A 27,059-nucleotide genomic window follows, 5' to 3' on the forward strand; every position below is an offset into this window, starting at 1 on the left:
CTATCATTTGTTTGTAATATGTAGGTATCATAGGTTTATTGTAAATGGAGTGTTCTGTAAATAAATACAAATAAGCAACTCGTTTAAAAGGAAAATATGTACTTATAGTAAAATATATTTTATGTTAGGTTTGATATTTATTATTTTTTTGCGGTGAGAAAAAAATATTTTACAGAATATTATTAGAGAATTTTATTATTAATTATTATTATTATTATTTTTTTTTTTAGAGGAAATTGGAACCTGCAATATTTATTTGCTTTTTTTAGACTTACGTGCAGCATAAACAATGAACGCATTCACATAAAAATATAAAATCATTATTTATGAATTATGAATAATCAAAAACAAAAAAATGATAGTGCATGAATACGTTTTGTCTATTTTGCGAATGGGTCAGAGTAAATATAAGTACTTATAGTGCACTGACATCTATTTAATAAGATGATTTCATATTTTACATTGTAAAACTTCATTCTATAATCTATATAATAAAAAATAAATAATTATTTGATTTTTGAATTAAGTATACTAATCACAATTATTTAATTACCTTTAGATCGGAAATATAGTTTTACTGAAGAAAAAATTATAATTTTATTATTTAAAATTAAAAATAAAAATAAAATGCATTTCGTTCAAAACAATTTTACATCAAATACATATTTTCTATATTTTTATTCGTAAGGTTATCGATGAATAATGTCAATTACCTGATAAATTTGAATATATTATCGATATCGACGATATCGTAATAAATTATATTTATTAATTAATTAGTAGGTTATTGCACAAAACAATAATTACTATAAACATCCAATAAATTAATAGAGGCCTATGATTAGGCTATTTAATTTTAGTTAACAATTATATTAATAAATTGTTAATGTAACCTAACACAACGTGTATCATACTTAAATGAGTATATTATATTTAAATATATGTATAATATGTAAAATTAATTTGTCCTAAATGTATAACGATCTATTCAAATAAAAAATACAATTTTGTTCCGCATTCTTCTGTGAAATTTCTTGACGGGTGAACAGCACTTGTGTAACAACAAAAAAAAAAAAAATAATACGAAAAACACGAAATAAAATTGTTTTTATTTTGAAACACATCAATTAACAAGTATTAATAAAACAAGAGGGATTGCGTGTTGAAGATTCCGTCAGAATTAATGTTATTTAAAAAATGTCACGACTATGTGTACGAGTGTATACATCTCCATTTAAAATAATAACAAACTCAATTGTTTATGTTTCCATTACAGAAAATATCATCGCGTTATATATACAAGCATATGTGCAATATGTCTCACAAACCATGCAGTTTTCAGAACATAATGTTATAGAAAAATTAAGTGGTCACTAGTGCGCAGTGTTTGATATTTTTAATTTATATTTTTGAGTATTTAAACAACACAAATTCGCCTGATACATCGTTCTACGTTCTTGGTAAGTGACTTGTATATTTTGGCATTTATATATTTTTTATATAATATATATACGTATAGTATATACATTATTCATGGATACTGTTGATTGTCAAATTCAATTGAATTATGAAATATACGTCTTTATCTAAAATTTGTAACTTAAGATATGAGTGATTTTTCAAATTTATAATATTATATTCCGATGTACAAATAATGGAACATTTTTTGTTGCAGATAATAAAATGTTTAACATTATTTGGTTTGGAACGTTGCTCTTATTTGCCAATTGTCTAGTAAATGCTCAAAATCCAAGTATTTTAGCGCAACCTGGAGGATATTCACCTAACATTTTATCTATAAATATCAATACTAAAAAATGTATTCATACCGTTAGTGATCATTTCTTAAGTATTGCACTTGAACCGTCAACTATATTTTCGGCATCACAAAAGAACCTTGGGTTTGTGTTCGTAATTTATATGTAAGCTTTCCTTATAAATTAAATTAATTTATGTGATTATAGGCCAGCCACCATTAACATGGCTAAAGCCTTAAATCCGGCGTACGTAAAGGTATCTGGTCCGGAATGCAATTTCTTTAAGTTTCAAGGAGGTGAAGATATTTCAAAATTGTCACAAACCCATCCCGTAAGACAAGGAAGAAATAATATAACGATTACTGGTTGGCAATGGTCACAGTTAAATGAATTTATAGCCAAAACTGGATTGGATTTAATTGTTGGCTTAAATGTTATGAATAGATTACACGGGTCTTGGGATCTTAGTAATACCTTAGATCTTATATCATACTCGGATAAACATGGTTACAATATGGCGTTCCAAATTGGCAATGGTAGGTATAGATATTTATATCTATGTACGAGACGATAATTTAACAGTTCTTTGTTATATGTACCTATCGTAAAACTATAAAAAAACAAAAAATAATATTTAGATATTCAAACGATTGGGTCGCGTATCGATGGCTCGTCACTTGGAAAAGATGCAAATAGATTACGTAAAGTACTTGAAGCGTTTCCTAGGTACTTGAATTCACCGATTATGGGCCCTGACGTTAAATCGTGTGAAACTCAAGAAGAAGCCCGGTATTTGAAGAATTTGATCATAGAATCTGGTCCTTCTCTTTCTGCAATATCATACCAAGTGTAAGTAATACAAATGTTTTTAAATAGGAATTATACATAACTCATAAGTAATAACATAAATGACTATATTTCTAAACGTGTTTTTAAGATTAAAGATTTCACACTTAATCGATTTATTGAATTAACTAACTCATTAATTCGATTGTAAATAAAATTACTATTTAGCCTTTTAATATGCATTTGTAAACACCAAAATACGAGCTATAAATTGTATTAAAAATTAAAAAACAAAATAATTAATAACGATGTATATGTCGTAAGCATATAGTTAAATCAGACATTTTACCAAATACCTAGGCATTTGGTATATAGTCAAAGAGTTTAATTTTTATGCTGTTTTACTATCAGTCTAGACATTTAGTCAAATGCGTATTTCAAGTCAGACAAATAATACAAATTATATACTTTGTATTATTTTAAAAATTTAACTATATTTTCTATTAATTGTTTATTGCCATTTCATAAAAAAAAAAAAAAAACTATGTATTACTTATTAGTATGTAAAACACGACACACGTAGGTAGGTATATGAAATATGTTTAATTTCGTGTCCATCGGTACTTTTGTTTTAAAACTTAAATCGTATACGATTATATATATTATATTATATTATATATTACTAATTAGATGTGTTAGCACGAGTATAAAAATGATTAAAAAGATTATATTATAATTATTACAATTTTTATTTATAACTTGTTGTTACATGTTATTATGTTAGGTGAAATTTGCTCATTGCTGGAACATTTAATATTTTTTTTTAAACATAACTCACAACTCAATATAGATAAGATTTTTATATAGGTAACCAAGTAGGTACCTATGTTAATTTTCCACGGTAAAATCAATGGAACTTTTATTTTTATTTAATAAGAATATATTATAGTACTCACTACTTAGTATTCGTACTATATAAGAAATATAAGACTATATGGTATATAATATGCTTGTACTATCGTCTACGTCTATCATACCTAATAAGTAATTATTAATTACTTATATATATTTACGATTTACCTAAGTTTTAAAACAATATTATCGATGGACACGAAATTTAATATATTTCAATATTTCATATAGGTACCTATATGTTTTATATATTAATACATAGTTTTTTTTACATAAAATAGCAATAAATAATTAATAGAAAATATAGTTAAATATTTAAAATAATTCATAATAGTTCATTTTTATTAGTTTTCTGACTTGAAATAGGCATTTGACTTAATAGTGATAGTGAAATCACTGAAATTGCATAAAAATTAAAGTCTTTGACTATATGCCTAGGCATTTAGTAAAATGCCTGATTTTACTATATGCCTACGACATATTTTTGATTAGTGTATAAATTTTATATTATAAAACCAAGTTCAACAAAATGTGTTTGATAAATAATGACTAATGATTTATTAAATTATGTACATGACAGTGTTTTTATAAATAGAATCACCTCTTCCTGCAAACAAATGCACTTTGCAATTAAATCTGGGCTTGTACTATTAAGTAATCTGTATTTATTTATTTTATTATTTGATGTTTTATCCTATTATTTGTTATTATATTTATGTATTCACTTATATAGATAATCTTACTTATATAATAGGCATGTTTAAGAATAAATTATGGTGTACAAGTATACAACCAATACAAAAATTTTAATTAAAATTCATCAGTTATCTTATTGTACAATAAATGATATATCCTCATAACCACGACGATATCATATTGTATTTGTATATATATATATATAATTATATAAATATATTATAATATATCAGTACATAATTAACACCAAAAAATAAATAAAATTAGGATTTTTTAAAATTTGAACAGGTACTGTGTAGGAATAAACATTATAGTTTGCATTGTATTAGGGAAGCATTGTTATGCATTTTTTTTTTATTAAGATCCTATTACTATTTACATACAAGTTAAAGGATTAATTTAAAAGTATTTTAATAATATAAAGTTCAAAAATACCTAATTTTATCAATAATTAATACTGTTTTTTTTTTTTAATTAACCAAAAATATATATTTGTATTAAGTTAAATAAAATAATGAAGTTTAATAATACATTATTTTTAGACCTTTTTCAAGTGAGAAAAATGTTGAGAATCCTACCGAAATATTCAGTTACATACAAAACCAAATGGAAGCTAGAGTGTGGCAAAAAGATTTAACAAACAAATACCTAGGAAAAATAGCAACGAAGAAACCATTATGGATTGTTGAATCGGGAAATAAAGATAGAAGAGGGGATTTCATGGATGGATTAATTTGGGCACAAAGGCTATGTGCTGGTGCTCGAGTTGGAATAAATACCATTATGAGAAAACCATCGTTATCATCACTAAGTGAACCGACTCCGGTAATTACTCGATTGAATCGAATACATTTAATTTAAAATTATATATAAGTTTCGATAATGTTAAGTAAGGCTAATCAAAATTTCAATGGCTTAAGAAAATTATATAAAATATAATTAAAAAATTTAAAAACAATCTAAACTTTACATAAGATAATTTATGCTATGAATGCTTTAATTAAATTATATGGATTTTAAAATTAAAAACAAATAAATCTTAAATGATGTATTATGTTTCTGTGGAAAACGTACAGTTAACTATTTTTGGTGAACTTTAGCTGTCAAAAAGTAACTATTATTTAACACAATATAGCTTAATATATTTGGTTCTTTTATATATAGCTCTATACATCTTATACCTTATAGTTTATAAGATTATATTACAAAGTTGTTTTTCTTATAAATATGTTTAAGAAAGTTTCAAAAAATAATCAATGATATATTTACATTAAAACTAATAATTACAATTTTATTATTTTTATTTATTTGAAAAGTATATACCGAGAATAATTTAATTATTATTTATATAGGATTATTGGGTATCAGTTCTTCACAAAGCTTTAGTTGGATCAGAAGTTTTAGACATTAAGATTTCGTCGGGAAACAAAACACGTTTAGAAACAGTTGCTCATTGTACAAAAATGTCACCGTACGATCCAAATGAAGGAATATTAGCTCCTGAATACCGATATAATAGGGGTGCAGTTGTAGTTTTTGGCGTAAACATGGGATCAGAAACAATACAAATATCATTAAAAACAGGACAAATACAAAGTTTACCATTACATCAATATTTCTTGACTGCTAATAACAGACAAACCAAAAGAGCATTAAAATCTTCGTAAGTGGAAAATAAAATAATTGAATATATTATATAACTTTATAATAGCATTTATTTATTTTTTATTTAGGTATACTATGCTTAATGGACAAAAATTGATTTTGTCACCTGACGGAGATCTTCCAATTATATCACCGAAAGTTCGAATATCTAACCAATTGATTACTATACCTAGTCAATGCGTGTTTTTTTTAGTATTGCCGGATAGTAAATCAAAGGCATGCACGGTTGTTCAGATCGAAGAATCGAAAGAGTCTTATAAAAATGGTGTTAAGGTTTTAGATCAAGAGGATTTTGACGAAACCGATTACAATACACCAATATTAGATCAAGAAGACGAATCGGTATCAAATGAAAAACAAACGTATGTAGCATTCCGACCTAAATATATCACAACCAATGACGAATCTATGGTCGAAAGACGAGAAGTCAATAACATCCAAATTTCTCAACAAAACAATGAAGACTCCTCTAATATTAAAAAGATGCAACAATCTGAACCACTGGTAAAATATGTTACATTTTCCAATAATAATTGGCTTTCAAAATTTCCAAAAACATTAAATAATCGAGACTATTCTGAAGAACCTCCGACATTTTCTTCAACTGAAACTGCCACAGTAGAAATACAAACAGAAAAAAGTCCACCACCTCCTCAAAGCAGAAGAGAAAAATATCACATTCTCGCACAAGCAGTTGCCGGTAAAAGATATGCAGAGAAAAACATCAGATCAGATTTATACTCTAATTTAGATTCTGCTTTATTATCTCTTAAACCTTCTCAAAAATTAAAATTAATTAAAAGATCAGCAGATAACACAAATTTTAGTTCAAAAGAATTAGATGAAATTATTGAAGAATTTACAAACAAAGAAACAATACCATTGACTCCTCCATTTTTAAAGACTGACCAATCTTCTTCTGAAATATCTTTTAAATCTAATGAAGATCGTTTAAAAACACAAAGTAGTATTAAAAAAGAATATACTATAATAAACACTGAACTTCCTGAGGTAAAACAATCAGAACTTACTTCACACACAGCACAACAAACTACAAGCACATCAACTCCTTCAATGTTAACTGCAGCTATAGATAAACATCATGTAAAGCACGATAGTCATGTTCAAAAAATTAAAACTCGAGCAGAACAAGCTTTAGCCAAAGCAAGCGAAAAAACTTCTCAAAAAATAAAAGGGAGAAGACAGCAAGAAAAATGTAAAGATGATGTTAAAGATTTTACTGTACAAAACTCAATAACTGAAAAGACGACAGTAAAAAGTACAAGATCAATTACTGAAAATTCAATGATGGCAAATACAAAATCAATGATTATCAATACAGAAATTCCGAGTAACGAGAATGTAACTAACTTGAGTGAAAAAATAAGATATAATCGTCAAACAAATAGTACAACTACAGATGGACATTTGAAAATAGGAAGACCTCGAATCAATTTGAAATCAAAAAAGTATATTAACCTTTTAGACTTGGAAAATATCAAGACTACTCCAATAAGTGCTTCTCCTATAACCGAAGTATCTCATTTTCAATCTAGCACTACAGATATGCCGATTAAAAAGACTACTAAGTTTAGGACTTTAACATTTGTACCAAAAACTTTGAACTTCACCAAACCTAGAGTTATCGATGTAGCAGAAATAAAAAACAGCAGATCAATAATAAGAGGAAATCGTGAAACAACACAACAACCATTACCAAAAATCAAAATCAAACCAGTTCTACATCCTTTGGGAAAAGTTAAAACTTCACCAAATGTCGATATGGATCAAATTGTAACTAACGAAAAAATCACGGAAAAATTAATTGAGAATCTTAGAGATGGAAAAAAAATATTACAATCCGAACATATTGTCAGTCCAATAGATAAGAACGATGAAAGTAAACTTGAAAGTAAAACCACTGTGTCGGCAGCTGTTAAAATTAAGGCTTTAGAAGAAAAATTAAAAAATCGTAGAATAGAAATAGAACAAAAACTTCAGCAGAAAATTCACAAGGACAAGGTCAAACGGTCTCTGAAGAACATCATAATTGAAGATGACATAATGGATATTAACGAAATTTTGAATTCTGGTAGATCCAATAAACTTGACATAAAATCTGAGCCAGTCTTGAAACATGAAATTATTAGATATCCTCGGTCAGTGGCTGATTTTACAGTTAAGCTGAATGAAGTGAATACATATGTAGACAAAATCAAGCATACTATAGATCCAAAAGACAATGAAGTCACAGAAGATAGCTTGATGGATTGGAAAAATAAGAACGAAATGAATATTTTATCAGAAGACAGTGGGCTTGACAATATAAACATTAAATTAAAACGTAAATCTATTTTCGAGGATATAGATGAGGACGATTATAGTAAAACAACTATTAATATGGTCAATAAATTAATTAGCCATATGCAGACATTTTGGAAGTATTTAAAGAAAACATTCCAATTTTAAATATAAGTCAAAACAATAATATAATTTAAGTATAATATTAGAATTTTTTTTATGTATCTTCTACTTAATTTAAAAATATAATTTAGTTTAACTTGTTTATTTTTTTTTATTGAATTTGTATAAATATAATTGAATTTATTATTATTTACATTTTTATACATTTATTTATTCAATAATTATCGAGTAGGCATACAATAAGATGACATCATGACGATGTTGTATTTTTTTTTGTTATTATGCCTTTATTAATAATAATACCTTATTGTAAATACTTTATATAATCACTTTCTATTATATATATAATATATATATTACAATTTGCAATATTTATTTTGTTTTAATGTTTTGATTACATTTTAGGTAGTTAAGTAATGTACACTGAGACAGTCTTACATTAAATAGTTGTAAGTTAAGAATTTATTAATTGCATAATATAAATAAAATAAATAATAAATGAAGTCTAAATATGATAAATGTATATAAATATAAGTTATAACTTAAGTGAATAATTATGTAAATTGTATCAATACTAAAACATGAATTGGTAGCAGACCTAATCTTCGACTCTTAAATCTTTGATTATAGTGGTGGTTAGGTTGTTGTATTATGCAGTGATTCAATATTATATTATTATTTAGTGTTTTGTGTTTAAATTTGGAAAAAAAAGTTCATAAAAATTCCAACAGTTCAAATACTTGACGAATTACCACTTGACATTTGATCACATTAAACATCAATATAATAATATATACATCACCGGTTCCCTTTCAAATCGAATAATATTATACGTAATATTATAAGGCATGAATAATAGCAACCGAACCTCTCACGCCTGAACGCCTCCTAATTTTAGCCATAGTCGTTTGTTATAATATTATGTCATAAAATTTATTTTTACCTATTTATTATTAGCAAACTGCGGAGCTGGTATTCTATTACACTGAAATATTGAAGATATTGAATGATCATCAAATTCAAGTATATTATATAACAATAACATTAAGTATAATGAGCAACGCCAACATACAAATTTGTTTTATTTATATAGTTTTCATTGAAAGTACTTCTTTAGTAATTCACTCATAAGTTATAAAGTACTGCTAATAATAATAAACACGGGTAATAAATTATTTAATGTGTACCTAAAAGGCTAAAAAAAATTAACATTAATAATATCAGATGTAAAAAGAGTGGCTGCTCGTTGCCAAGACGCGTCATCCAATTATTATAAATAATAATTAAATAGTAATGAGAAATAAGTAGCTACTTTGGGGGTGAAGTATAATAAATATCATATTTTAAAACAGAAGTCAATATAGGTACTATAAAAATTGTATTATATAAATATTAGGTATAGTTGTAATATTATTTCGAAGTTTTTTGAGTTTTGTTTATAATTTAAAATAAATAATATGTGTAAGGAAAATTTGTACAAACTTCGAAATAATTTGTTTTGAATTCATGGATTAAAATTGTATAATAGAATAATAATATAATGAATATTAAATGTAAGCGATAAAATAATATAAAAAATTTTTTCCGGTACCGGGAATCGAACCCGAGCCTCCTGGGTGAAAGCCAGGTATCCTAGCCACTAGACCATACCGGATGGCTGATAAGAGATTGAAAATTATAGATATTTAAGCATTTAATTACTACCAATACACTATATTACTATGTGTATCATTTGAGAGCCTATATATTATATTATAACAATTCGTCAAAATCATGAATATTTGCAAATTATTTTGTAGATATAATTCATAAAATTTTTTGCACAAGTAGCTAAGAGTTGAACATTTGAATACAAGATTTTCTACAAGTTTTGCTTACAATAATTATAAAAGAACTTACATTTTGGTGTATTCAGGCCATTAAATCATAAACCACCTTTTTCACCAACCACTTGATATTATTTTCTAGGCTGACAAATCATCTCTGTTCAAGAAAAGTTTTTCGTATACAATGATATCTTACATTGGATTCAAATTTAACACACCTAAAATGTATAATAGTGATCCACACGGCACCTAATGTATAGCAATGTACAAGAATTAGTTTATTAAATTATTTAAATTATTTTTAAACATTTTTTAATAATTGTACCTATTATTAACTTACAATTAAATGCTGACGGAATAGCATTTAAAACTAGTCTGATTTTTGTTGTGGAGTTCAAAAACATTAAATCTACAAAGTGATCGCCACATATTATGTAACTATTTTTTTTTTTTGTTGTTGTTCTTTAGTCAGATTTTCTGTACCATAATTTCTTATCCATATTGCTAGACGATCGTCTTTTGGATATTGAAAAAAACATATACTATTAATACTTGCTTTATTTTTACAAAATTGTACACAGCAACGCATTGCCAAATTGTAAGGGTATAAAAAAAAATATTTTGAAACTTCACACTTGGTCAATGGTCAACTAATAAGTCATATGGAAATCACAAAAACAGCAACTCGAGGCCAAGATAACCAACTCTTAAGCGTCGGATCCCAAACGGCTCCCATCTATTGTTCGCTTATTCCTAAATGGCTCCCGTCCAAAAAAAAAGTTCAAATAGATATAAATTTATAATTGTAAACTCTACAATAATTATTAGACATATGCACGTCTGTCTTCCAAAACAGCATACACAATACCGTTAATGTTATTACGCTCTTCGTAATACTGTTGTTGTATAGTATAAACAGTTCATGTGTATCATATTTTTAAATTTAAAATATATAAAACGGAATATAAAGGAAAATATAGAATAGGTAGGTACATTGATAATATCAAAAAAACTGAAACATTAACTATAGCTAATTGGAAATATTGACAATATAATGTCGATAATAATTGTACTTATACAATTTAATTAGTTTTGATTTGGCACACAATCGTATCAACTTGTGCTGTTTGTTCAGATTTAAGTTTGTACACGATATTCACCAAATTTTTGTTCCTCTTATTTTTTTGAGATAGAAATTTAATTTTTATATATGAATTCGTTTCACGTCATATTGATTCCAAATAAACCAATTTATTTTTGCTTTTTTTCAATAATTCCAGCAATGGATTTTTATATGTTTATTATGCTATTGTAATAAAAAAAATAATTAATAAAAATTTAAAAACCCAGAGTGCTGACTAAATGGTTATATAGGGTTTTTATTGTTTTCGTAATAAGCTTGTTCATTAAATGTATATTAAACGTATAGATTATCAATCTACATATTATTATAGCCTGCAGTACCTATATGGTCAGTATACTTATAACATCAATATCGACCATTTCAAAATTTAAGATTTAGTGTTGTAATTTGAAACTCCTTTTATAAAGTATGCAATGATCACTTCAGTGGATGTAGAAAGTTTATTTTCTATGTATAAAAATATTCTGTCGGACAATAGAGTCAGATTCACTACTACAAATCTAGGGAAATACATTGTAGTTAATTATTTTTTTTATTTAAATTAATTTTCAAATTTTTTTATTCATTTTTATAACTAATTCATGATAATTTTTGGTCATGCTTTTTTTTTTGCTTTTTTTAAAATAATCGTGTGCTTTTGTAGTTGCTTATTAGTTATTATGCTTTAAAATCCATGTTCTAGTAATAAATTACTAAATCTAGAATAATAATCACTGGTAATTAATATTGAATTGTTATTTCGGTTATCGAATTTTTAATGAAATACTGGATTGATTAATCATACCTAAAGTGTCAATAATAATTTGAACTAATAGTCTATTAAAAAAAAAACATCGAACTCATACATTTTTATGCAAGTTCTTGGATTTACACATATACATACATTATACTTATTGTACCATATGACATATATGCTCGTATGGTCGTTTATCGTATATAGTTTCGATCCATATGTGGAGTATGATTTTTTTTCTGGTCTTAAGTGCTAACTAGTAACAAATATGAATATTTAATGTTTGCAAAACAATCAGAACATCAGAAAAATTTCCAAGATGTACGCAAAGACGTCTAGTATATTATTGTTATGTTTGCAGTATAATTTCACTACACTCGGTTACGTCGTATCTCTTCGCGGCACTCTGCGCCAAATTGTTATTATTTACAAGTTATGAAATTTCAATGACTTGTAGTCAATGGTATTTGCTGAAGCCATCTCACGCTGTGTCGTAACTGTGGAGTGTATTGTTCCGTCGATCCGTACAACGCGGTAAGATCATATTAATATACAATTTTTTAACAATATTTTATTTTGTATGCTTATAAAATATACAACATACATTAGTTCTTAAGCTCAAATATACATGCATTTTGAGAAAGGTTAGAAATTTTAACTTATTAGTTTATCTAGTCACCATAGGAAGGCATTATACAAATTGTACTACTGTAGAGTATTATTACTTATTAAGAATAGGTACTTTAGGTATCACAATATCACTATTACAGGCATTTTATTAGGGTTAGTTATTTTAATAGCCAAAAAATAAAATTTTTATATTATTAAATGAAATTAGAAAAACATTTTGCCAACGAATAAAATAGCAATTAACTAGTAAAATTTTCAATTTGGTTCTCGATGTTTACCTACTAAAAATTGGAGAAGTTTTTTTAAAGCTTCCATAATTGTGACTTTTTAATAATAAATATTATTTTAAATTCCGATACTTGGAATTTTTGAGCAAACACAAATTATAATAAGTAAAAACTTAATTTTTAAATACTTCAATTTGTACCAACTTTTATTTTTTTTTTATGAGTACACGAGTATTATCGATTTTCAATTTTGAGGGTGGTTTTAGATAGGGAATTAGGTCAAATTTTCAAAATGTTATGATAAAAGTTATTTTTACTGTACTTGAGTTCACATGGGAGTTTATGTAAATAAATAAATAAATAATAGTGATCCACTTGGCATTTTATGTACAGTAGAGTAGTATGCACTTGCCAACCTTTTTTTTTTTAATTAAATAGCGCTTATTTTAATGTGTAATTTTTTTTTAGTTATTATTAAAATGATATCTTTATTAACTGAAAAATAAAATTAAAAACATATTGCACATGTACTTATAAGCTTACAAATTAATATTTATATATATTATATATATTATTATATATACCAGATACCTACCTATATGAAAGTGGAATCCTTTTAAGCATGTTTTTTGAAATTTTACTCATCTGATTATTAGTTTTTTTTTTTAAATAAAAGAGTAAGTACATCGTGCAGCATTATTTAAGCTTATTTATAACAATAAGTTAATAAAAAAATCAATTTATTAATATTTTAAATTATCGACAAATACGTAGGTACATTAAGATTTTTTTTTATTCCTGTTACCAATTATTAGTTATTATAAGAAATTAGTATTTTAGTGAATAGTTGACGAAGTATGATTAAAAGATCAAAACGCTTTCGTTGTATTTGGTTAACACTATTGATAGACTGCGAGTTGTTTGTTTTTGGTCCAGAATGAAAAGAAAATCAAATTTGAGCCGTTCAAAAAAAATTGTTTTTTAACTTAAACAGTATTAGGAACCTGTTGACTGCTATCGATTGTGATGCAGAGTGAAATGTTTGTGTAGCGAGTTTTGTTGTTTATAATCTAAAAGGACTTCCTTAGTACATTGTTTTGTAATTCAATTATTTTACCTACACAGTATTTGTAGTTGTCACGAACAAGTTTAATGACTCAAGAATATAGGTACCTGTAAATTATATAACAACGATGTTATTATTGTTATGATATAGCTATATAAATAAGAAGATAAAATATACATTTAACATTGAGAAAATTTATTTATTAAAGATTATTAGGGAGGCATTAAATACATGTATGCTGATAAACAATTGACGCTATAAAAAAGTGCTATAATAAATTCATATAAGACAATAAAAACACAGAGTTACTTTTGTATTATTATTATATATTATTTATATCATTGTTACTAAAATTATTCGTTTTTATTACTAAACTTTCAAGTCTAGACATCATTTATTTAATATAAATCATAAATTAAAATAAATGAACCCACTTTTATAATATCGAATAAAAAGTTACGTAGACTTTTCTGGTGAAAAAACTATAAATTAGCTTATAGTTTTATTTTAATTAAAATGTTATGAAAATATATTATTGTAACATAAATAATAAACATTTTATACAGTTATAAGATACATATATATATTATATTTATTTATTTCATTACAAATTTACACAATTACACAATTTTAAAACTTTAAACAATGAATACAAAATAAAATAGCATACTTACGGATAATGTTACGTATACATAAATATTATAAATTAAAAAGTGAGACATTATGATAAATGGTTTTATTTATAATACATCGTATTTGCTTATGAATAAAGTAATAAATATAACACTTATAATTACAGGTGCCTGTCTATAAATGATTTCAAATTAACTAAACAGTTCATTTAAATTTTTTATAGGTAAAACAATGAATCAGCAATTTTCAATGCTAGGTTTATTATTTTCTATTTTGATTTTGGCTGAGAATTCAACAAGAGTATTAAATAATGTATTGCAAAGTAATCAGATGAACATGGAAAACAATCATTCAAAAATAATGACGAAAACAATGTTTTTGAATAGGTAAATATGTTTTTTTTTTATTTTAAATGTTTATTATTTATATATTTGATAGTTAAAAAACCAAGAAATTTACTTTACAATATAGTAAGTTTTGAGTACCTAACAGCTATAATGCTATATGAGTAAGCATTAGGCAACTGTAATATAAGTGTTAAATTTGAATGTAATAATAAATTATTCCATATTATACAAAAAATAATTTCAAACGGAGATGATATTTCAAATTGTATTTCTAATCATATATTCTAATTTATTTATATCACAGTTAGTAATGTATTTATTCATCATAGTACTTAACTAGTTAATACCACGTACCGTGGTATAAATAGCTTAAAATTAGTTAAAATTTAAAAAAATATTATTATGTATAGGAAATAATACAGACAATTTCGAAAAATTTCATGTCCCCCATAATTAATATATTTTTTTAATTACAACATATCGTAAAAGGTTCACTATAATCGTTGATAAACGATTATTATTTTTGTTTAAGTAAATGTTTAATTCCGTTAACTGTTAAACATCAAGTATCTATATAAAAAAAAATTGGTTAGGTAGTAATCATTCTACTGTAGAGTGGGTGTCAATTTTATTCCGTTAGTATGCCACTATATTATATTATTATAGTATAATCGATCATTTGAATTCAATGATAACTCATTGTATATTATGAAAAACGATCTTGAGGCTAGATGGTCTAATATTTTGGTATACAAAGATACCTGCCAAACTTTTGTTTTAATAATAATCTATTAACATTTTAACAAATGTTTGTATTTTTTTTCTTCGATTCTTTTAAAAAACAATACTGAGAAATGTCATTTTAACCTACCAAATTATAACTAGATCAAATTTAATATCAGAAAACTACTCGTACCTTGAAGTTGATGATTGAATCATTTTTTATAGGTACTAGAAATAATGTCTTTTTCAAAAAAAAAACACACGTCATTGTAAAATCAATATTTTTGTTGCTCCCTCAGAATCTAAAATTGTGGTTATATATTGTGTTATACAACAACCTTTTTATCATTAGATATTATATATTAATTGTTGTAAAAATAACAAATTAGAAACCTGCTTTTAAAAATTTTCAAGTTTTTTGACTGACAAAAAAAAAAAATATCTTTATGAATCGCAAACTATTTGGTTAATTTATTTAAATTCTTGTAATTTCAGTTAATAAGTAATAGTATTTAATTATTAGATTTATAATTTATTAAAAACAAATAACGAGTTTTGTATGTCGTAGGCATATAGTCAAATCAGGCATTTTACTAAATACTTAGACATATATGTAGTCAAAGAATTTGATTTTTATACAATTTTACTACCCGCCTAGAAATTTAGTTAAATGCCTATTTTAAGTCAGGCAAACAATAAAAATGAAACATTTTGTTTTATTTAAAAAAAATTAATAATATTTTCTATTAACTATTTATTGCTATTTTATATAAAACAAAAACTATGTTTTATTTATTTATGTGTTAAACACGTAGGTAGGTATATGAAATATATTTAATTTCTTGTCCATCAATTCTATTATTTTAAAACTTAAATCATAAATATATTTGGTAATAACTAATAAGGTGTGATAAACGTAGACGATAGTACGAGTATATTTAATATTATATATCCTATAATCTTATATAGTAAGAGTACTAAGTAGTAAGTAGCAATTACTATATATTATTATTAAACAAAAATAAAAGTTCCATCAGTTTTTACCTTATAAAATTAATGAAGGTACTCGATTGCATAAAAACCTTTTCTATATCAAGTTGTGAGTTATGTTTTTAAAAAAAAAAATTTAATGTACCACCAAATGCCACCAAACAATAACTTGCAATAACTAAAAATTAACAAAAATTTGTAATTATAATTGGTATATCCTTTTTACTCACTTTTTATACTCGTACCATCACATCTAATTAGTAGTTACCTAATATATTTATAATTTAAGTTTTAAAATAATATTACATATGGAAATTAAACGAAATTAAACATATTTCATATACTTGCGTATTTTACATATTAATAAATAATACAAAGTTTTTGTTTTATATAAAATAGCAATATAAAGTTAATAGAAAATATAGTTAAATTTTAAAATAACACAAAATGTCCCATTTCTATTATTTAACTAAATGTCTAGGAGGATAGTGAAATTGTATAAAATCAAATTCTTTAACTATATAGCTAGGCATTTAGTAAAATGCCTGATTTGATTATATGTCTATGTCCTACGACGTATATATCTTTTTTACTATTATATATTATTACATACATTTTTTGTAATATAATTATTTTTTCAGAAAATTTGTCAATTTTAACAGAACAATGAATTTCAACATACTTAACTCCACATTGTTGAGCAGTATTTTACCTGATACGTTTGTAGTAACTTCTTCTCAAACCAATCGTTTACCGAGACAAGTGCGACAAGATTCTAATAAAAGTAATAATGAAGATACTGAATATAAGCGATATATAAAAGTAATATTGGATTTGAAACCTGATAACTATGAAGATATGTATGATTATTATGATGATGGAAAATATAATAACAATCGAGAGAAAAAAATCAATAGTTTAATTAACGAATTAAATTTATATAGGGAAATAGAACAAAATTCTAAACCAATAACAATGAATTTAAATGAATCACAGGAAAGAAAAAGATGTACTAAGAAAATATCACAAAATTTAGGTTCTATAAATCATCAGCAATCTCAAAAACTTCGCTTAACTAATATTGAGGACGGAATAGAACCAACACTTAGGTGTACAGATTGTGAACTTTTAAAATCAAATATAAATTCAAGAGAACCCAAAAATAATTATAATAGTAATTTACAATTAGAAAAAATGGATGATGATTACTTTATAAAAGTTTTAAATCAATTAATTGATAAAATAAATAAGCCAAAAAATGTAAAATCCAATTTATTTGAAAACCTACCAATACAGACAAGTACAGAAAAAATTATATTAGACAATAGTTCATTTATAAATCAAAATACAAATGGTTCATCTGAAGAAGAAATGATAGTTAAATTTGAAAAAATAAAAGGAAATCGAATAGTAAATAAACTCAAATCTAGCCCCGAAAATATTTTTATAAATGGTAATTGGGTAAGAAATAAAATAATAGAAAATAAAGTTAGTGATAGTAAACCATTAATAAATGATCGCAGGAATGAGTTAAATGATAAAAATGAATCAATTTCAAACAATGACATGAAACAATTAAATTTAAAAGATTCCAAAAACCAAGTTATTGAGTCTAATGAAAATATTTCTAATAAATTTAAGGATTTATCAGTAGGTCCAGAAGAAAATAAATACATTTCAACATCACCACTTACGGAAGAAAATAAACATATTTTATTCTCTAGAGCGACTATTATGCCTTTTGTTGTATCATCTACATCAAAATATAAATCTGATTCTAGTATACCTGATGATAGTTATAAATTAAAAATTACAACTAATGAGTATACAGACCAATTTAATAAGGAAGAAAATGTTTCGAGTCACGAAGAAAATAATCAAAGTCAATATGAACCAACAATTAATAATTCTTCAACAACAGTGTCAATATTTGAATCAAATGAAGAACTAACATCAGATTTAAATGAAGCATCAAAAATAAAGAACCCAGGAACCGTAGAGTCTAATGATAATATTCCAAAAACGAATTTTTCGAACGAAGAAACAATTGTAGAAAATTCAAATTTAGACGAAAAAGAAAATAAATCACTGGATGATAATATGAATTGTTCATGCAACAAAAAAATAATCAAGAATATTTTAAGTTCTACAATGGTGACAAATATCACTGAAATAAAAACTGATCGGATTACATCACCTAACAATTTAAAAATGAATAGTCATAAACGTTCAAATCAATTACTAAAAAAAAATAGCGAAAAAAATAAGGCTAAAAATATTAAAAATGAAGAAAATTTAATAAAAAATAAAAATGATATGAGTTCTGATTTTTTAGGGAAGAAACAAGTACCCTATGAAAGTAGAAGTAATAATAATTTTAAAGAAACAAATGTAAACATGTTACAAGGATCAATATTAAATATTGATGGTGATAAGTCTCAAAGTACAAATGATAATAAAAAAAATAGAAATATGGAAATTGATTTAAAAAATTCTTCATTTAAATCTATAATTCCGGAATTAAAACTAAAGGGTCAAAGAAAAAGAAATAACGATGAAAATACTCACAAGGTAGAAGAAATTAATAATAAAAGAATGCCTTTAACCTCTAAAACATTACCGCAGAAGAATACGATGCAATTTATATCAAAAATAAAACGTTTACCACAAAATGATGGCACTTTAGTAAGAAATAATAACAAAGAAAATAATAGTATTGATAAAATTACACATAATAATAACATTTTTAAAAAGAGTTCTGGTCAAATGTTAAATAAAATTATTAGTCAAACTCCACTTCAAACTATATCAAGTAAACAAATCGAAAATATTACAAAGTCTCCAAAAAAACTCATTGAAAAAATTAAACATAATATTCCAATAAATTCGAAAATACATACAGTAAGTAATTTTGGTGATTATAATAAAACTTATTATACTACTTCAGCTAGAAAAATATTTACTCATCCCAAGATTTTTTCACAGGCACCGTTAAAAATTACCAACAAGTATTCACCTCAGTCAACACCAAGAAATCTGGAAAAACTAATAACAAATGATGACCTTAATGCAACAAAAAATAGTCCAAGAAAATTTGTTACAGAATCGGATAAAAATACTTCATACAATCCAAATAATCGTATTTTTAAAAATCTCAAAGAAAATAATAATAAAAATATAATGTCTCAAAAAAATAGTATGAATGCTAATAATTTAGACCCTATTCAATTAAAAAGACCACCGAGCTTAGTCAAAACTATTGAAAGTACTAAAATTCAAATGACACCCAAAAATAAAATTATAGATATTTATCCAATAAAAATACCTACATATGTTAAAAGTAATGATACAAGTTCAATTATAAATAAACATATTTTAAAATCAAAAATATCCAAACCGAATCTATCGATTCAAAGTCCAAAAACATTCAGTTCTTCAGTCACAACAGAGCAGATGAAAAATAACGAAAATATTCCACTATTAAAATTAAATAAAATATTAAATAACGCAAAAACAAAACCAAGTTCAGAACCATTATTTTTAGAAAAAATAGATAGAACCAGATACAATCTATCCAACAAACCACTTACTTTAACTTTAAAAAATAAAAACATTCTTAACGACCAATCTCCTGCAGAGCAGGTTTTTATTAAAAAAACTGATACAAAACAAAATTTAAAATTAAAGTATGAAGATGATGATTCAAATGCTGCATTGAAATCTTATTCTCCAAAACAATCTCAATTAGGAGACCAGTACGATCATGAACATGCACCATATACAAATGAGGATCTAGAGCCAATTTTATTTGATGAATTAATGAAAAAAGCTAACACGTCAAATAAAAACTCTCAATTTCTTACACATTCTCCAAACAGCGGACAATTTTTAAATGGAAATCAAAGATATCAAGAATTAGACGTAAAATTATTGCAATCAGTGCCAATAAACCAATTAAAATATGACAAAAACTATGATACCCAGAGAAAAAATAAATTTGAAGTTAATGACAAAAAACATAAAAATCCACCAGATTTGAATGAATCAAACAATTTTTCTATTAATACCGTTTCGTTAGACAATGATGAAAGTAGTCCCAATAACGAATATTTAAATCCGAATAGATTTGGAGTACTTTCGCAAGTGAAAATAGCCGATGGCGTGTTTAAGATACCTTTAGTAAGTCAAACAAGTGTTGATAATAACGGTTCCGAGTATGTGTCCGAAATTTTCATACCAATTGAAAAACCCGATGGCAAGCACTCAGCTATATCTCTTACAAAGTTATTAACTGGTGATTTTAAATTATTAAATGAGCTCGGGGTAGAACGTCTTTCAGTTATAAAGTCTAAATCTGAAATGGATTCAACATTGAGTTCAACGCGCACTTCAACGGACTGTGAGAGTAAAGATCTGGTTAATCCGAATCCGTTGAAGATTCTACAAGCGAAACAGGAAGACGAAAAATCTGTACCCATACATATAATTCAAATAATTAACAATGGTCAGTGTTCTTACAAGCATAATGGTACTGATACTATTAAAAAATGTGAACATGACGACGATGAACATAAATTTCATAAATTCCAAAATGAAGGTAGAAGATTATCATCTGTAAAATCTCAAAATACGCCTAATAATAATAAACAGATACAACGAAAAATTGAAAAAGCATACAATCATTTCGATTCGGAAATTCTAGATAGGTTTTTACAAGTATACTCTCCACACAAAACTTAATACATGGAAATTGTTATAATATAAAAAATTATAAATTATACAGATCAGGAAAAATAAAATTACAATATGTACTGATTGCTTGATTTTATGAATAATATAATCATCTACCTATCACTTAAAAATATGTATATGACCACTGCAGGTTATACACATATTTGGTCATATATTTGATCATTGACCAGTAACAGACAAGATGAAATACTTTGATAACTTAATTAACACTATTAATTATTTGTACATAATTTTATAATTTTATATTTTTATATTGATTATTTTTAGGTCGAATTTAATTTAGGTATCTAATTATAGGTATTTTAATTATAATATAAACTTAAAAGTATCTATTTAACAAATATTGTTATAATATAATATACTTGTGATGTATTTTTGTGTGTCTTTATTTGTTCAATATAATTGTAATAGTAAGACTAGAAAAGTTGTGCCAGCAACAAAAGCCTGAAAATAAAACAACAGGTATGATAAAAATTGTATTTGTTTATTATTATTTTTTATTAGTTAATAATTATATACTATACTGTAAATTTAAACCAAGTTAAACAAGTTAGGAAAAATATTCTCTTGGAGCGTATTATTAGTTTGCAATATTTTTCTAGTAATGAAAAACTATTATGTTAACACAGTAATAATTAAAAGTCGTGTTCACGGTTATTTCGTTTATCGTTGTGTGGTTTTTATTGTTTTTTTTTTTTTTTATTGATTCTGGTCATCGTGGTACTATTTACTAACCATAATTTACCAGCAAATTTCCAAAGTTGAGTCAACCTTAACATTTTTCATGACACAAAAAGACGGACGAAATAGCTGTGAACCTGATTCTATCAAACAATCTAATCTAATTGTAAACTTTATTCAACGACTTTCATCGAATAGTAATATTTTAATAAAGTATTAAATATAATACATAAATAATTATTCAATACAAATACTATATTATATAATTAAATTTATCAATATATAATATATAATATTTATCTATTTTTATTTATACGAAATTTATACCTACATGATTTATTAAAAACTGTACAGAAATTAGTTAGAAATTAGTTCATTTAAATTTAATAATTAAAATATATTATTAAATTTATTTTTAACATGTAAATAAATAGTAATGTAATTATAATATTTATAACGATAATAACTTTTTCTTACAAATAACTTACATACAAATTTATCGTTATCACTTTTTCGAGTATTTCTATTAAATCCAATATTTTTCTTTAAATAATAATACGTTAAAAGTTACATTTAAAAATATAAACAATTACGATGATAACTTACAGAAGTTATAAGGCAGATGTTCAATGTAAACAAATCACAAATAGTAAATTCTACTGGCCGACTAGACAATTGACTTAAAAATAGTTGTAACTAAAACAATTAAATTTTTTTAAACATAGTAACAAAATATTTTATATTAATAATAGATATTAATTTAAACATACCTCTTGTTTTGTACTGTTATCTATATAACGGTTATTTATATCAGTTATTATCATTTTTGGTCTGTGTGCCTAAAGTGTAAAAAATATAAACAATGCATATTAAATTACAAATAAAATAAATTATTCCAAAATTGTATCATTATAAATTCTGAGTAAATAAAAAAGAGGTGAATAGAGAAAATCTGACTAGTTGTATTTTATTCTCTCTAAAAATGTTATTCATAGATTGCAAATATTTTAAGAAATAAAAATAAGTTATTTTAATTGTACTTATAAATAAATTACTTTTTATACAAAGGTACTATTTGTAAAAATCATATAATTCAATACTTTATTTTTATTAAAAAATTATGACTTATGTACTTGTTACATGGCAGAATTAAATTAATGATTTAATATATAGTTTACAGATATATTACTTAAATACACACACATACAAGTACGTATTTAAGTAATACAACTGAAAAACAGCAACATAATGACCCATATCCTATTTAATTTAATCATTCAATGACGATCAAGCAACGGTATTTTACTTATATTTTATTAAAAATATTATAGTTAAAATATATTTGTTATTATGTTTAGAAAAAAATCCAAGTTTACATCATAGGCCCTTAACATCCTTTTAATTCCTAAACAGCAAAAGATCATAGTGTTTTAAATTTCAAATTTCTAACTATAATATATTTTTAAACAGATTAAATATTACTTTTATATATGATCAGAAATTTAGTATACATTATAGAATTTAGTTACTCATTCTAATAAAAGGTTGCTAATATTATATTTTTAGGAATTTATAGGAATTTATTGTTTAAGACAATGATTATATATCTAATTAAAAATGATACCTTAAAAACCTTATCATTATATTATAAGATATAAAACGTGTACCTGTGTTGTAGTTATATGCGATGTCAATACAATTACACAAAATCTGAAAAAATATTGTAGAAGCCATCCGTAAAGTAGAACGTGCGTTTTGGTTACGTTAAATTCAACAGACAATTCACCATAAATATCGAATAATGTCATTATAAATAACAGACATATAGACAATCCTAATTGTATGCCATATAAGTCATTGAGTTCAACAACAATACCTCGGACAAATTGATGCTTCATTCTGAGTAGTTCAACGTGGTTAGCTAGTTTATTGACAATGAGTATTGAAGATAGTGAACCCCCACGGGTTTCCAAATCAACAAGAGTATTATTATTACTGAGCCCTCCACTTTGTAACACATCTGGATATTTGTTTTTTAATATAGTTTTTAACTTCAGCGTTATCATTTCTTCATTGATTGATTGAAATTTTTGGTATAATCCAATACAACGAACAACAAAATGTATTTCTGTGGAACAAATGTTCCAATTATGTAAATACATCATTGTATAAAAAATCATAACATTTATTTTCCCAAAATGAACATAAATCAAATAAATCCTTAATATGTTTATGGGAATTATGATAATTATGTACGCAAATATCATAGCTATAGCAATTACATTAAGGTATTTTTTTTTAGAACTATTTTCTGGAAAGTAAAGTTCATACTTCTCAACTTTTTTCTTGTAGTTCGGAAAATCATTCTTACTTTTATATATATTCGTAATTCTGGATAAGAAGCATGCAATGGCAATAGATCGAGAGAACATAGCTAATATATCGGTCTTTATTGGATTTTTACATTCAGACAATGAGCAAATGATAGCAGGTGCATTTAAATAATTCATTACACATGTCATCGCTAAAGTTAAAAAGTATACTAGTTTAAGACTGAATTTCAGTTTATTGAAATAAAACTTAAACATTATACCAAGAGAAATATCACAATATAACTGACTAACTAATTTATTATAAAAAAAAAAATAATGTGATCAAAAAATAATGTATTTTATAAAATATAATTCCTGAATCTTATAGTATTATACTGAAAATGTGATAGACATTTGTTTACATATACTTATTTTAAAAATAGCGTGTTATCATTTATACATAGTACATAGGTACACATTATAAATATTTACTACCTTAAACTGTTAGTGTTTCGTGGAATGGTTCTAAATATTTAACAGCATAATAGCATATTGGTATTTATACTTCATACTGCTATAAAATATGATAAGTTATATTTAAATAATATTAAATATTATTTTAAGTGGAGTATCTTTTTTTCTTTTTTCTTTATTTAACGAAATTGTAATAATATAACAATATAAGTTGTACCCGCAACTATAGCCTGAAAAAGAAATTATGTATTCATTAGTAACTTGAATTTAGTTAGACACTAAAAAAGTTCAAATTATTGACATAGGTTATATTCGTCAGGTAACATAACTTTATATGACAGTTTAATACATTATTATTAAACTTATTAATTTAACTTATAAATAAATATGGCGTTACTTCAATTAAAATACATATTTATTAAAATTAAGATACTGTCACTATTATCACTAAATAGAATAAACTGAATTTTAAATTAATATCACATTATTCTTTACCAGACGAAAAAAATATTATTTATTTTATATTATTAATTATTATGTTAAAAATATCTTTTTTCAAAATCGAAAAATGTTAACCTAATACTTTGATCAAGTTAAAATAATTAAACATTAATAAACTTACAGAAGTGATGAGATGTGTATTTAGAGTCAAAAAATCAAAGGTTGTAAACTCTATTGAATGATTGCATGCTTGATTCAAAAATAGTCGTAACTAAAAAAAATAAAATCTTTTATGAACAAAAATTCTATTTATTATAAAATGTATTACCTCTTCTTTTGTTCTACTATCTAAATTGCGATTATGTATATCAGTAATAAGCATTTTTGTTCTGTGTCCCTAAAAAAAATTACAATTATTGAAGTGTAGGTTAAAACTTATAAGGTATTCATTCTACAAAAGTAGTGTCTACAAGCTTTATCCTACTAATTACATGAATCAAAAAAAAATTAATTAAAAAAATTAATTTTTTCATGATAATATTGGAATAATATATTTAATATATTAAATAGGTATAGTAAGTACCTATTACATTATTACATATTATATAATAAGATATTTTGCATTTAAAGATACGTATTCCCTAATTTTTTGAAATATATTTTTATAACTTTGTAAATTTTATATAATTTATTATATATTGTTAAATAAACAATTACCTCTTTCGTCGTTACATATGAAGTTAGTATAACTATCACAAATCTGAATATATACTGTATAAGCCATACATATAATAGTAAAGGCGTTTTCGTTTGGGCTAGTTTGGTGGTTACAGCTTCGTAAACATCAAACAATAACATCACAAACAAAACACAAATAGACATTCCTATCTGGATGCTGTAAATTTCATTCAAATTACTAACTGATTCGCAAACAAATTGATGTCTCATCTTAAGTAGTTCAATATTGCGAGCTGATGGATACAAATCAATACTTTTACGTCCTTCAGATTTTAATACAAATGGGTATCTATTCAATAAAATCATTTTCGACTTCATTGTGGACATATCTTCATTGATCGATTGAAATTTCACATACAATCCGGAACAATGCAACATAAATTGTATTTCCGTCATAGACATGCTTACATTTTGTAAGTACGTTAGTACAAAAAATAAATTTATCATAATATTTTTTAAATAATAATATAGCAAATATAATCTGTATACATTAAACGGTATAATCAGTATAGAATAAAGAATTGCGACAAAAATTATAAAAAAACGTCGTAAATTTTCTTTGGCAACTGACATCGGATAGTAAACTTCATAATCTTTGATTTTCTTCTTATAATTATGAATTGCGCTTATGTTTTTGTACATAGCCGTGAATCTTGATATCATACATGTGATAGCTACAGCTCGTGGAAACATGGACACCATAGTCATAAACGTTGGATTTCTACAACTGTTAAGTAAACACATCATTCTCGGAGATTCTATGTAATTATAAACACACGACAACAAAACTAATATAGAAATCACTAATTCAATGTTATAGAGCAGTTTATTGTGGCAAAAACTGAACATTATCTCTTGTGAAAAAAACAATATTTTTACAAAAACACATTAACTTTTTCGAATTATTCAGCTATTATCGCAACAGTGGACTGTAAATAAATTAATGGAAAGCTGTTTGTTTTTAATTACTAACTTTTTTTAGGTATCGTCATGTCTTCGTTTTCATTATATTATGTTTTCCAAGTACTTGTAATATTGTTTACCGATTGAAGGAGTACTTAACACGTTTAAAATAATTTGAAACTTAAGTCATATTTAATTG

General features: G+C 24.8%; 5 protein-coding genes and 1 non-coding gene across 7 annotated transcripts in view; 3 read left to right on the forward strand and 3 right to left on the reverse strand.

Moving 5' to 3' along the window:
- LOC114122032 (high mobility group protein B2-like) overlaps positions 1 to 27,059 on the forward strand; it is a 189,845-nt gene that overhangs the window by 125,954 nt on the left and 36,832 nt on the right. Inside the window, exon 1 of one of the 2 annotated variants that reach the window (XM_050197828.1) lies at positions 17,000 to 17,004. The exons of the other annotated variant lie outside the window; for it this stretch is intronic. The gene's annotated coding sequence lies outside the window, so the exon portion shown is untranslated. Of the gene's footprint in view, positions 1 to 16,999; positions 17,005 to 27,059 lie in introns of those variants that run through there. 2 annotated transcript variants of the gene reach the window in all.
- LOC114122040 (uncharacterized) lies at positions 837 to 8,433 on the forward strand. Its single transcript, XM_027984595.2, has 7 exons — positions 837 to 1,460; positions 1,676 to 1,901; positions 1,965 to 2,293; positions 2,396 to 2,606; positions 4,694 to 4,976; positions 5,504 to 5,814; positions 5,885 to 8,433. Exons 2-7 carry the CDS (start codon positions 1,684 to 1,686, stop codon positions 8,283 to 8,285), a joined length of 3,753 nt encoding a protein of 1,250 aa, XP_027840396.2. The 5' UTR covers positions 837 to 1,460; positions 1,676 to 1,683; the 3' UTR covers positions 8,286 to 8,433.
- Positions 9,823 to 9,894, reverse strand: Trnae-uuc (transfer RNA glutamic acid (anticodon UUC)). Its single transcript has one exon. It is a non-coding gene; the product is annotated as a tRNA-Glu (tRNA).
- On the forward strand, positions 17,101 to 21,440 carry LOC114122054 (metacaspase-2-like). The gene is made up of 2 exons (XM_050207183.1): positions 17,101 to 17,119; positions 17,191 to 21,440. Exons 1-2 carry the CDS (start codon positions 17,101 to 17,103, stop codon positions 21,297 to 21,299), a joined length of 4,128 nt encoding a protein of 1,375 aa, XP_050063140.1. The 3' UTR covers positions 21,300 to 21,440.
- On the reverse strand, positions 21,705 to 24,580 carry LOC114122062 (uncharacterized). The gene is made up of 4 exons (XM_027984618.2): positions 23,660 to 24,580; positions 22,763 to 22,831; positions 22,599 to 22,688; positions 21,705 to 21,755 (listed from the first exon to the last, which is right to left on the reverse strand). Exons 1-4 carry the CDS (start codon positions 24,578 to 24,580, stop codon positions 21,705 to 21,707), a joined length of 1,131 nt encoding a protein of 376 aa, XP_027840419.2.
- LOC114122055 (putative gustatory receptor 28b) lies at positions 24,682 to 27,004 on the reverse strand. Its single transcript, XM_027984611.2, has 4 exons — positions 25,937 to 27,004; positions 25,548 to 25,616; positions 25,401 to 25,490; positions 24,682 to 25,008 (listed from the first exon to the last, which is right to left on the reverse strand). Exons 1-4 carry the CDS (start codon positions 26,804 to 26,806, stop codon positions 24,958 to 24,960), a joined length of 1,080 nt encoding a protein of 359 aa, XP_027840412.2. The 5' UTR covers positions 26,807 to 27,004; the 3' UTR covers positions 24,682 to 24,957.

This window comes from Aphis gossypii, chromosome 1 (genome assembly GCF_020184175.1).
Source record: "Aphis gossypii isolate Hap1 chromosome 1, ASM2018417v2, whole genome shotgun sequence".
NCBI classification, from domain to species: domain Eukaryota; kingdom Metazoa; phylum Arthropoda; class Insecta; order Hemiptera; family Aphididae; genus Aphis; species Aphis gossypii.